A 12,212-nucleotide genomic window follows, 5' to 3' on the forward strand; every position below is an offset into this window, starting at 1 on the left:
GGGTTTACAATGCAGCCCACTTTAGGGCCTGGCCTGTGTGGGTCCTCAGGAAATATTTATGGATAATAATATATAATAATAATATATAATAATTTGTATATAATAATAACAGTATCACACACCACTTACTAGGCACCACTGTTCTAAGCCCTTTATGTGTATTGATGCATTTAATCCTCACAAGAATCCAAGATATTGATGAAAGAAAGAATGAACGAGTGAATGAACAAATAAAACCATGAAAGGATTTTGGACAGGAATAGTGAAGCCCCTGTTGAGCCCAGTGGGATTTTGTTGAGAGTCAACTTGACAGATGGATGCCTGTCCCTTGGAGAACGACTCAGGCAGCCTTCCCTGTCCCATCCACCTCTCCACCCATTCACCCATCTACCCATCCATCCACCTACCCATCTACCCATCCACGCATCCATCCACCAACCCCTCAACAATCCATCTGGTGGTCCACCCAAGAAATCCTTAGTGCTGCCTACTTTGTGCTGGACCCTCTCAGGGGGCTCAGTCCTTGCCTACTGGGAGCTCCCAGTCTGGGAGAGGAAACAGACAAACGATACCTCCCCTTCCCCCACGCATTGTATCAATTGTGTGAGAAAGGAAGAACAGGACTGAAGGAGCCCAGGGAAGGAGCCCACGGCCCAGCCTCCATCATGGAAGGCTTCCCAGGGGAGGAGTGCTGTCAGAAAGCATCCTTCCTCCCTTGTCCTCCCATCAGCTCAGACCCCGGAGCTCCTACTCTGTGCCAGGCCCAGGGGTGGAAAGATGGAGCAGGTACAACCAGCCCCGAGAAGCTGCGAGGGAGCGTGGGTTGGCGTGAGCATGGGCAGCTCTGCCGCAGGCCAGGACGTCCAGCACCAGACAGCCGGGGGAGCCGGTAGAGCCCTGAGTAGGGGAAGGATACTGGAGGCTGGAGTGAGCTGGAGGAGGTGGCAGTTGAGAGAAGGTGGGCATTTCAGGTGGAGGGAACCGCACAGGCAATGGCTGGGAAGTGGGGAAAGTCCAGGAAGAAAGCAGAGTGGTTATCTAGGCCTGAGTGGAGAACTGTCAAGAGGCCTGACTAGGATGCTGAAAAATTACACTTCGTCACATTCCTCCGTCCAGAATCTTCACTTTAACAGGGATTTTCCTGTGCAGGGTCACACATTCTTCATCCTCACTGCCATACAACACCCTTCTGCTCCCCATGAAACCCCAAGCAAATCTCTTCTCCTGCCTGAGCCTCAGTCTCCACATCTGTCCAATGGGTGGACCAGACTTGGTGACCACCAAACACCCACGATCCTCTGACATACAGGCTATTTCATTCACTCGTTCCTCTTCATTAATGAATTACTTATCATCAGTATTTATGTGCCAGGCCCTCTGCTAGGTACTGGGGACCCAGAGGTGGAAAAAAAAAGATCTTATTAAAGATCCCCATAATAATCCTCATATCTAATGTCTAGTAGGCACTGTGCACAGGCACCAATCACCACTCCTAACGCTTACAACCCTTTGAGCAGGTGTTATCATTATCCTATTTTATAAGTGAGGAAACTGAGGCTCAGAGAAGGAGGTACTTCCCCAAGGCCCACAGCTAATAGACGTGCCCTGGTAGCCTGGCCCTAGAGCCTCTGCTCCAAACTACTGAATTATTCTGCTTCTGAATTCCATATTTGTGTAGAGCTTCCATCCTAGGGGGCTTGTTCAACAGATGACGGACGAAGCTGAGCCCAGAGGGGCTGAGGGCCTCTCTGCCAAAGTCTCACCGTCTTCAACCCAGGCAGTCTTGGTTGAGGGTCCAGGTCCTTGACCTTGGTTCACATGGCTTTTTCCAGCCCTAAAGAGTGGCTCTCTGGGCTGGGTGGACATGGCTCAGAGCTCCCAGAAAGGGCTGGGCCAGCCGCAGAGAGAAGGCCATTCCTACACCCGCATTCGGGATAATAATAGTATGAGGGTCTTCTCAGGTTTGCTCAGCAAATATTGGTGAGCTACAGGAAACAAATGTCTGGTACTAATTTAAGAAATTTCCCTTTATTGCACTCTGCCTCTGTGTCCCGAGCTGACACCGAGCCTCCCCATAATGAAGGTCAAGGGCACTAGAGCCCTCCACAGCCCAGGCCCAGTGTCCCCTCTCTTGCCTGGCCCTGCCTTCAGCCCTGGCCTTGACCTTTGCACTCTGTGAGCCAGCCAGGCTGAACTTCTCAAGCTCCTGGTTTTGCATGTGCTGTGACCTCTTTCTGGAACACCCTCCCCCACCTTCCCTTTCTGGAACACCCTCCCCCACCTTCCCTTTCTGGAAAATCTTGTTTGTTCTTCTACACCCATTTCAAACTCCACCTCCTTCAACCGCCCCACCCCTCCCACCTAAAAGCCACTGTTAAGAGCATGGATTCAAAGCTGGACTGCCTGGGTCCAATCCTGGCTCTAACCCTTGCTAGTTGCTGTCTGAGCATCAGTTTTCTCATCTGTAAAATGGGAGTAATGAGAGCACCCCTTCCCTGGGTTTGTTGTAGGGGTCAGATGATTTATATACAGGGCATTTAGAACAGTACCTTGCATCAGTAAGTGCTATATAAGTCTTAGGTATTGTCCTAATATTTTTTATCATCTCTCAGCAGACATACCACAAGACTTTGAGGCCTCCCTGTGCGTGCCCACCACTGAGGCCCCAACCTCAGCCCCAGCCCCATCCAACAGCAGCTGCTCAGGCTACACAGAGGTCCAGCATCTGGCCGTGGTGGGGATAATGTTCACGGCCCAGACCCTGCTCGGCGTGGGCGGGGTGCCCATTCAGCCCTTTGGCATCTCCTACATTGATGACTTTGCCCACAACAGCAACTCACCCCTCTACCTCGGTGAGGACCTGTCCCACCCCTCGGGCTCTGAGGGAGGGCGCGGCCCAGGTCAGGCTAAGTATGAGTCCCTGACCTCTGCCCCATGTGGCTGGTAAAGGGCCGGAGAAGCCCGGGAGAGCTCTCCAGCCCTGACCAGGGGAGATGGGCTGCTCTTGCCCGCTGGAGGCTGGGCAGGCACTAACCTGCAGAGGGAAGCCGGGCTAGAGGAGTCTAACCTAGGCTTCCTGTTGCAGGGATCCTGTTTGCAGTGACCATGATGGGGCCAGGCATGGCCTATGGGCTGGGCAGCCTCATGCTGCGCCTTTACGTGGACATTGATCGAATGCCGGAAGGTGAGCCTCAGAGCACACAGTTGTCCCCAGGGGCACATAGACACAGCTGACTGACCACTGGTCTCAAAGGAGACACTGAGCCAGGGGACCCAGGTTCAAATCCCAGCAACCCCATGACCTTGGACATGACTCTTTCTTTTTTTTTCTTTTGTGGTATGCGGGCCTCTCACCGCTGTGGCCTCTCCCGTCGCGGAGCACAGGCTCCGGACACGCAGGCCCAGCAGCCATGGCCCATGGGCCCAGCCGCTCCGTGGCATGTGGGATCCTCCCGGACCGGGGCACGAACCCGCGTCCCCTGCATCGGAAGGCAGACTCCCAACCACTGAGCCACCACGGAAGCCCTGGACATGCCTCTTAACCTCTCTGAGCCTCAGCTTTCCCATCTTTGAGATGCTCTCTGTCCCGCCCACCTCCCAAAGCTGTAATCACAATGCAGTGAGAATGTGGAGATAAGCTACAAGGAGCCATCAGATGGAGAGTTATAGGTGTTGTCACTGTTGTTACGTGTCTTCACCTAGTTCCACCCCTGAGCTCCCCCAGGCCCCCAGCCCCCTGCTCAGATAGACTGTGGAGCAGACAGGGCCACATACTCTTCTTGGCCTGTGGGGCACTCCCATCTGTCAGGGGACAAGCCTCAGGACACAGAGAGGACACTGGCGTGCCGGAGAGAACTTTGGAGGACTCAGCTACACTGGCCATCTCAGATGGGAAATCCACTGGGTGACCTCTAAGGACCCTTCCAGCTCTGACCACTCAGAGCCTGACAGCCTGTGCTGAGGGCACCGTTTGGGGAATAGCAGTCTCTGATCCAGGTAGTGGTCAGGGTGGGCCAAGGAGTGGAACTGAAGCTGGGTCCAAAGGCAGCCAGGAGGGAGGAGTGTTGGGGATCCCAGGGCTCTGGCGCTCTATGAGGAGTGGGAGTGGAATTTTTTTAGAACAGGTCACTGTGGCATCTCAGCTGCCTGCTGGTGACACCTCGTAGCTCTGAGCCCCCAGCTCTGCCTTCTGCCTCGTGCTGCTCAGATGTCCCATCCCTCACCTGGAGACTTTCCAGCAAGCCCTAGAAGCCTCAGGTGACACATGTACAGGTAGATGGACAGGCAGATTGTGTTTCTTGTTCTCTGGCTTTTGCCCACGGGTGCCTCCAGTCAGGACAGGCCTGGGCAGCTCTGAACAAGAGTTGCTAGGGATAACCCTGCCCCACCTCCCTTACTTCTAGAAAGCTGGGCCAGGAGCCAAATGTGGACACTGGTTGTAACTCCTCTCTCCCTCAATGGAACAGACTTGGGAGTCAGGAGTCAGTTTCCCCAACACACCCCAGCTCAGGGGATGGGGGTATGTTTCTGGCTCTGTTGACATCATCCTGGCAGCTATGCCACCTTCACAGGCAGATGTGGCATTCCTGTGGACCAAACCTCAATGGAACAGACTTGGGAGTCAGGAGTCAGTTTCCCCAACACACCCCAGCTCAGGGGATGGGGGTATGTTTCTGGCTCTGTTGACATCATCCTGGCAGCTATGCCACCTTCACAGGCAGATGTCGCATTCCTGTGGACCAATGTGCCACCTCCCTAATCCTTCTTTCTCTCTGGGGGATTGCACGGGTTGGGCGGGTCATATCCACTGCAGGCACAGACTGGTATGTGAGAAGCGGATCTGAGATGTGTGTGTGAGTTTCCACCAGCCTGGCACAGAAGCCAGGGGAATAATAAGTGGAAGAGGGAATCAGTGCAGAAGCCAACTTTGCCCCCAGTTTTACAGATGCATTTGCTGAGTGATGACTGTACTCTGGCCCCTGTCCAGGAGGAGCTCAGGATCAAGCACCTGGGAATCAGCCCCACTCATGGGGTTGGTGTCATCATGCATCTGTATTGTTAGAAGGTGTTTGCAGACGCTGTTGAAGGAGGAGGTACCCAACTCAGCCTTGGGGTCAAGAGATCTGTTGGGAGAGGGGGGCACTCAAATCAGGAGGTACACCTGGGATAATCTTGTCCTAATTACACCTGGAGGGGGATCAAAATCACCTGGGGAATTTTTTTTTAATGTTTTTTTATTGTGGTAAAAGTCACATAATATAAAACATACTTTTTTACCATATTTAACTGCATAGTTCAGAGGCATTAAGTACATTCACATTGTTACGCAACTCTCATCATCCTCCATCTCCCGAATTTTTCACCTTCCTAAACTGAGGCTCTGTCCCCATTAAACACTAACTCCCCATTCCCCCTCCCCACCTCCCACTCCCACCCTCACCCCTACCCCCCCGGCCCCTGGCATCTACCAATGTACTTTCTGACTCTATGAATTTGACTTTTCTAGGTACCAAGTATAAGTGGAATCAAACAGTGTTTGTCTACACCAATGTATATTGGAATGCATTTTTAAGATTAACTTAATACATGTCCTGCAAAGATTGTACCTTCTTTTTTTTTTCCTCCCTGTGCTATACAGTAGGTGGGGAACTTGTTAAAGGCACAGATTCCTTGGTCACCTTCCCACCCCATCCTGTGGCAGTTCTAAGCTGGTCAGGGGTAAGGCCAGGTTTTTTTGACAAGCACCCCTTGTGATTTTAATCATCGTGCAGGTCTGAGAACCACAAAAGTCATCCTAGCCATCAGTTTCCTAATAATAATCACAGTAGTAACAATAAGCAAAGAGAAAACACCCATGTAGACATTCTATGTGCCAGCACTATTCTAAGTGCTTTACACATATTAGTTTCTATGATTCTCACATCAGCCCTATGATGTAAGTGCTACTAATATCTGTACTTTACAGAGGAGGAAACTGAGGCACCAAGAGGTTAAGCAACTTGCCCAAGGTTATGTTAGTAATGGAATTCAGACCCAGCGGTCCATTTCCAAAGTCCATGACCTTGACCACGACACACATTGCCTTAACAGTTGAAAAAGTTGAGGCCCAGGAAGGGTCAGGGACTTGCCCAAGGTCACACAGGATATACCAACTGGCACAACTGGAACCCAGATCTCCTGACTCCCAGCACAGGCCACTTCATGTCTCAAGAGGCCAGTCCCAGGGTGGTGGCCAAGAAGTGACAGCCCATCCTGACCCTAATATCGCATGGTCTTCTCTTCCAGGTGGCATCAGCCTGACCTCAAAGGACCCCCGATGGGTGGGTGCCTGGTGGTTGGGCTTTCTCATCTCCGCTGGCTCGGTGGCCCTGGCTGCCACCCCCTACTTCTTCTTCCCCAAGGAGATGCCCAAGGAGAAGCGTGAGCTTCGCTTCCGGCGAAAGGTCTTGGCAGTTTCAGACCCACCTGTCAGCAAAGTAAGCCCCCTCCACGCCCCACTCTAGTCCAGGCTCCACCCCCAACCCACTTGTCCTTCTTGATAACTTTAAACTCCATCCCTCCTGGGCACTGCACAGCACAGCTTGCAAAGCCATCTCCCCGACGTCCCTGCACAGTGTGTATTTCCTGCCCCTCCACGGCTGAGGAGCTCGAGGGCCAGAGATGGAAGTGACCTACCCAAGATCATGAGACCAGCAAGGACAGTGCTGGAAGTAGAACCCAATCCTGTCTGAGCCTACTCCCCTCATTCTAACCACTACCCTACCGCCTCTCTGCTTGTTGCTTAAAGTGTTTGGTAGATTCTGAACGTGCTATAGCAATGTTAGAACTGGGAGGAGGTGGAGGGTTTGCAGGAAGGTCTGGGAAGGCTTCTCTAAAGAGAGAGGAGTCGAACTGGACAATGAAGGAGGTGCAGAAGCATGGAAAGGAAAGGGAGGGGCATTCTCGGTGTGGAAACAGCCTGGGCAAAGGATTTGACTATAGAAATGAACCTGGCCTTTACAGGGACAGTGAGGGGACAGACATGTACTGAGTGCCTCCCTGGGGCCAGGCGTCAGGCTGGACCCTGGGGCTCAGCACATGGTCTCCACCCTTACTTAAACCAGGCACAGCCTAGACTCTGAGGACGGAGTCTCTGTAAGAGACAGATAAGTTGTTAAGATAAGTAGCAACTGGCGGGGTGTCTCACTGAACTCTTCTGCGCGGCTCATGGTCTTTCCTCAGAGGACGACACTGAGGCCCAGCAGGTGCAAGGATGGGCTCAAGGTCACAGGTAGTAGGAGAAGGCAGGACCGTGTGAGGCCACTGGGCAGGACAGATGATTCTGGGCCAGGGACCTCTAAGTTTTCCAGGGACCCACAAAAACACAAGGCCCAAAAAACAATAAATTGGCTCTAAAATACAAAAGAAGACAAAATAGAAATGTCTTATAAAAGCTCAATTGTATGTCATTAGCGTCAGCTTCATTAACTTTTCTTTAATACTCATACACATTTTATTACATTCTGAAAATTTGTGCATTAGACTTTCTTTTTTCCCAAGTCTGGGAGTATAAAGGAAAAATACTCCTGTTTTACCTTTACCTGTCCCCACGCAATATTTCTGTGGATTTGATTGTTTGCTGGAGTGGCTCACAAAACTCAGCAAAACACTGACTTGTGTTTACCAGTTTATTACATAATAAAGGATATGGTAAATGATACAGATGAACAGCCAGATAAAGAGATACATAGGGCGAGGTCTGGGAGGGTGCCGAGCAAAGGAGCTCTGTCCCTGTGGAGTTGGGTACATCACCCACCTGGCTGTGTTCACCAGCCTAGAAGCTCCCTGAACCCTACACTATTGGCATTTTTTATGGAGGCTTTATCACGTAGGCATGACTGATTATTAACTCCCTTTTAGCCTCTCTCTCCTCTCTGCAGAATTAGGGGGCAGTGGTGGGCTGAAAGTTCCAAGCTTCCAATCATGGCTTGGTCTTTCTGGTGACCAGCCATCATCCAGGAGCCCACCAGAGTCACCTCATTAAAACAAAAGACGTTCCTATCACCAGGAAATTCCAAGGGATTTCGGGGCTCGGTGTCAGATGCTCTTATCACTCAGGAAATTACAAAGATCTTAGGAGCTCTGTGTCAGGAACCGGGATCAAAGACTAAATATTAGATCAAAAGATTCTCCTAACACCCTTATTTACAAGAGCTTTAGGACCTCTGTGCCAGGATTTTGAGAAATCACAAACAGTCATAAATTAAGGGAGTTAGTTGTTGCTAAGTAGTTCAATTTCAAAGGGACAGTTTATAAAAATCCTGTCAAATATTTTGCAGCAAGGATAATTCAATTTAGTGTTGCAGGTTGGTGCATTTGAATGTTTGCTGTAATGTGAGATAGTGCCTCATCCTTAGAGCAAGAAAATTTAGGCCTAAGAGGAAGGGCTGAAAATGTCTCTGCCTGGAAAAGCTGGGACTTGGCCCCCAAGTCATTCTGACACCACACCTGGCTGCCTTCACCGGCCCATCTCCCACCCGCTGCTGCAGCAGAGGCTATAATATACATGGGGTTGGGGGGACCAAAGAAAATTGATGTTGGGACAGCCAGCAGGGGCCAGAACAGGAAAAGGCTTGCCTTCCAGCTTCAAGAGCAGTGGGTAGCCCTGGAGGGAGTCCTATGGCTTTAGCACCAGGTGCTAAGAACAGAAGGGATGGGTAGGGACAGGGGAGTGTGCAGAGAGCAGCTGGGGGCAGGGAGATTGATGTGACAGCTGTGGTGTTGGTCCAGGCAGGAACCAGTGCATTGGCAGTAAGGCAGGGCGTGAGGATGAGTCCAAAGGGCCACGCAGGAGGGGGAGCACACAGACCTGGATCTTGCTCTATGGGACGGGCATCCAGAGGCAGTGAAGGGCTGATGCTGGCTCAGAGGCGGGCAAGGCAGGCGTTGGAGAGAGACCAGTTGCAGGGGAAGAAGACAGCTTGGAACCACAGATGGTCCTTCCTGGTTCTGCCTAGCTCACGCCAAAATATGAATGAGAAGAAATTCCTGGAACTTGGGGAAGAGTTCTTAGAAGCAAGGGTGATCACAGAGGAAGGAAGGGAAGAGACTGGGTTGCCAGTTATGGGTAATCTCCAAGCTGGGTCTTGCCACAGAGAAGTGGCACTTCTCTGTTCTGAATTTGAACAGAGAAGCGCCACTTGAGCCATGGGGTGGAAGAGGTGGAAGAAACAAGGCTGAGCCTCGGCTATGCTGGGCTCAGTCATGTGTCAGTCACGTGACCTTGAGCAAGTCACTTCCCCATTCTGTTCTGTTGTGCTGAGTTTAGATTCCTGGAGCAGTATTCTGTGTGCCTCGGATTCTGAGAATGCACTATTCCTTGAGTCGAAGCTGCTGTGATGCAGAGATTCGGATTTTTAGAGCTGTGTCTCTGTGATGACTTGAAACCCTGGCTCCCTCGCTGTGAACCTGTCTGGCTGTCTGGATTCATTCTCTCAGCACATCGGGGATGGGGAGTGAGGAGGGAAGGCGGTGAGAGGTTCTTAAAAAAGAACGGAAGGCTGAGAACATGATGATCTGCTTCCAGCAGCATTCAGGCAATAAATATTGATGTGGGAGGAACTGTTCCCCCGCCTCCTGAGGCTGCCTAGGCTGGGTCTGCTTGCAGTTGCTTGGGCTGGCCCAGCCCACTCAGGCCACCGATGGGGAGGGAGATGGACCAGGAGGAAGGGCCCAATTAGGCAAAATTGGCAGCCAGAAAGCCCAGGTCCTCATACATGGGATGTGTATCTTCCACGGGGAGTCGGAACAGGCAAGGGGAGAAAGTGAAGTGGGGGACTATTTCTGAAGTCCCTTCAAGCACCCCCTCCCAGGCTCAGGCGTCCTCTAAATACCCTCCTAGAAGTAAATGCAGCTTTTACTGGTATCCAGGAGATAGTGGTAGATTATATAAGGATTGCGTGACCCAGAGAAGGTCTCTGGCCTCAGTCTCCCTGTCTGTACAATATGCAGAAGACTGGACAAAGTCCGCTAGCTCTGGCAGGTTCATTGGTGTCTCCTTTAAGTGGCTCCCTGCCTATGGGGCAGTACATGAGCACTTTTACAGGAGGACCGAGGGGTGTATCCCACAGCCCTTGCCCCAAGGAGCTCTCAGGTAGTGAAAGAAGGCCAGGAGCAGACAGACAGACGGAGGATGACTGGATGACAGCTCAGGTTTCTCCCATGGCCTGTGCTTAGAGTTCTCTGCCAGGGGGGAGGGGATTAATAGTCTCCACAGAAAAGACTATAGGATGGGGGATGGGGGAGTCCATATCGGCATGGGAGGGGCAGGAGCTCTGCTTCCCTGCCTTTGGCTCTGTCCATGTGTCTGTGACCTCAGAGCTCAGGTGGCCACCCAGACGTCTTTCTAGAAGTGAACCAGGGCAGGCCTCACCTCTCTCAGGTCTCAGTCTCCCTGTCTACAATTAGCCAGTTTCCAAGGTCCTGTCAAGCCGCCGGGCTCCTGGCACATGGCTCTGCAGAGCCCATAGAGTAAAGATGGTCTCTTAGGGGCTCCCTAGCAGGTCAACTGGGCCCATACAGCTTTGTGGCTGTAGGATCCCATTCAGCCAGCAGCCCTCCTGTGCTCTCCTTAGGCCCTTCTGAGCTACACTTTGTGCTGGACCAGGGCCTGAGAAGAGATCCCCTGGAGATATCCTGTGTCCCCACCCAGGCTCTGAACACCACTGGCCTCTCTCATATTTCCCAGCAGCCTCAGTGTCTGTTATTCTGGGGTATCTCCCAGAGTCTGGGATTAGAATATTACCTGGTTTTAAAGTTCTATGTTTCTAGTAGTTGAAGATTCTCGAGTATTTATGTTCTATTATTCTAAGATTCTGCGCCTCAAATGCTGTGTGACTCCCAAAATTCACATTTCTAAATAGCTACAATTTTGGCCTGAGTCTATGAAATCCATTGTCTCCCAGTCATTAACCTCGATGTGCTTCTTTGGGAAAATGTTCAGGGATGTGGACAGGAGTGGGCAGTGGCAATGGCCTTGAAAACCTAGGACTTAGGGCCCGTCTATTGGGGTCTCCCCAGGCGGAAGGCCCCTGTTCCCCTGGAACTTTGTGCTCCCACTGCAGCCCCTGTGAGATTCAGGGTGACACAGGTCTTCCCTCTGCCTGGAGTCTCTCCCTTGCTGGCACTGCCTCCAGAGCCCTCCCAGCCAGCTTGGGAGCCCTCTTGTTTCCTTCCCCAGCCCAGGTGACCCAAGCCTGTGACTCCACCCTCAGCCCACCTCAGCTCTCTAAGGTAGAAGGACCTGTGTGATCATCCACTTCAACGCCCACTCCCTCTTACAGACAGAGGGATTGAGGCCCAGAGAGGGTCAAGGTTATGCCCAGAGCTTGACCATCACCACCTCGCCCTGCACCCGTCTGTACAAGGCCAGGTCTTGGCCCCAGAGGGCTGAAGAGAGCCTTCCTCTCCTTGGCCTGGTGTAGATCAGAGCTTCCTCATACACTGGGGCTGGAAGTCCCTTTGGAGTGATCTGCTCAAGTGGTTTTCAAACTGCACTCCATAGAACCCAAAGGGTGCCACCATAGGGAGACTGAAGAGAAGGGCTCCCCAGCAGGACTAAGGACCTTCCTCTCCCACACACACACACACACACACACACACACACTTCAATCAGACCAGTTCTACTTTTCGGTGTTTTTATACCAGCCTTTTGAGTGAGATTTCACTTGAGAAAAGGGTTCTGTTGCAAAAACCAGTTTTGAAAACATTGCTCTAGTCCAATACCACCAAATGATAGAGGAGGATACTGAGGCTAAAATAGAGAGGTGTTTGGTAGCCTATCTGGCCCCTGAGGCACCATGTAAGCGTTTCCTTAGTGTCTGAGTTGGAGGCATCGCTTAGTGGCAGGGAGGAAGGCCGACAGCAGCTTTGTCTGCACCACCCTGACCTGGGTATGAATTCTGACTCTGTCACTTACTAAGTCTGAAATCTATAAAATGGGTATAACCATACAATCTATATTTTTGGGGGTTTGTAAGAAGGAAATGAGGCAAAGTGTTGAGGTGCGTGGTTCAATACCTGACATGCAGGCTCAGTAACCAGGAGTGCTTGTTCTTAGCATGGATTAGGCCAGCTCTTAAAAGGAAAAATTACCTTTTTTTCCAATATTCTTCTTAGATGCTTTTCTATACCCTACTTCCACTATATTCCATGAAAGGTTTGAGACAGCACAC

General features: G+C 51.4%; 1 protein-coding gene across 1 annotated transcript in view; it reads left to right on the forward strand.

The window, feature by feature from the left end:
• Positions 1–12,212, forward strand: part of SLCO2B1 (solute carrier organic anion transporter family member 2B1) — a 51,651-nt gene that overhangs the window by 17,183 nt on the left and 22,256 nt on the right. The window contains exons 5-7 of the mRNA XM_007455023.1: positions 2,616–2,852; positions 3,086–3,184; positions 6,286–6,476. Coding sequence (XP_007455085.1) covers positions 2,616–2,852; positions 3,086–3,184; positions 6,286–6,476 — 527 coding nt within the window. The remainder of the gene's footprint in view (positions 1–2,615; positions 2,853–3,085; positions 3,185–6,285; positions 6,477–12,212) is intronic.

The sequence above is a fragment of the Lipotes vexillifer genome, unplaced genomic scaffold (genome assembly GCF_000442215.2).
Source record: "Lipotes vexillifer unplaced genomic scaffold, Lipotes_vexillifer_v1.1 scaffold1693, whole genome shotgun sequence".
Lineage (NCBI taxonomy): Eukaryota > Metazoa > Chordata > Mammalia > Artiodactyla > Lipotidae > Lipotes > Lipotes vexillifer.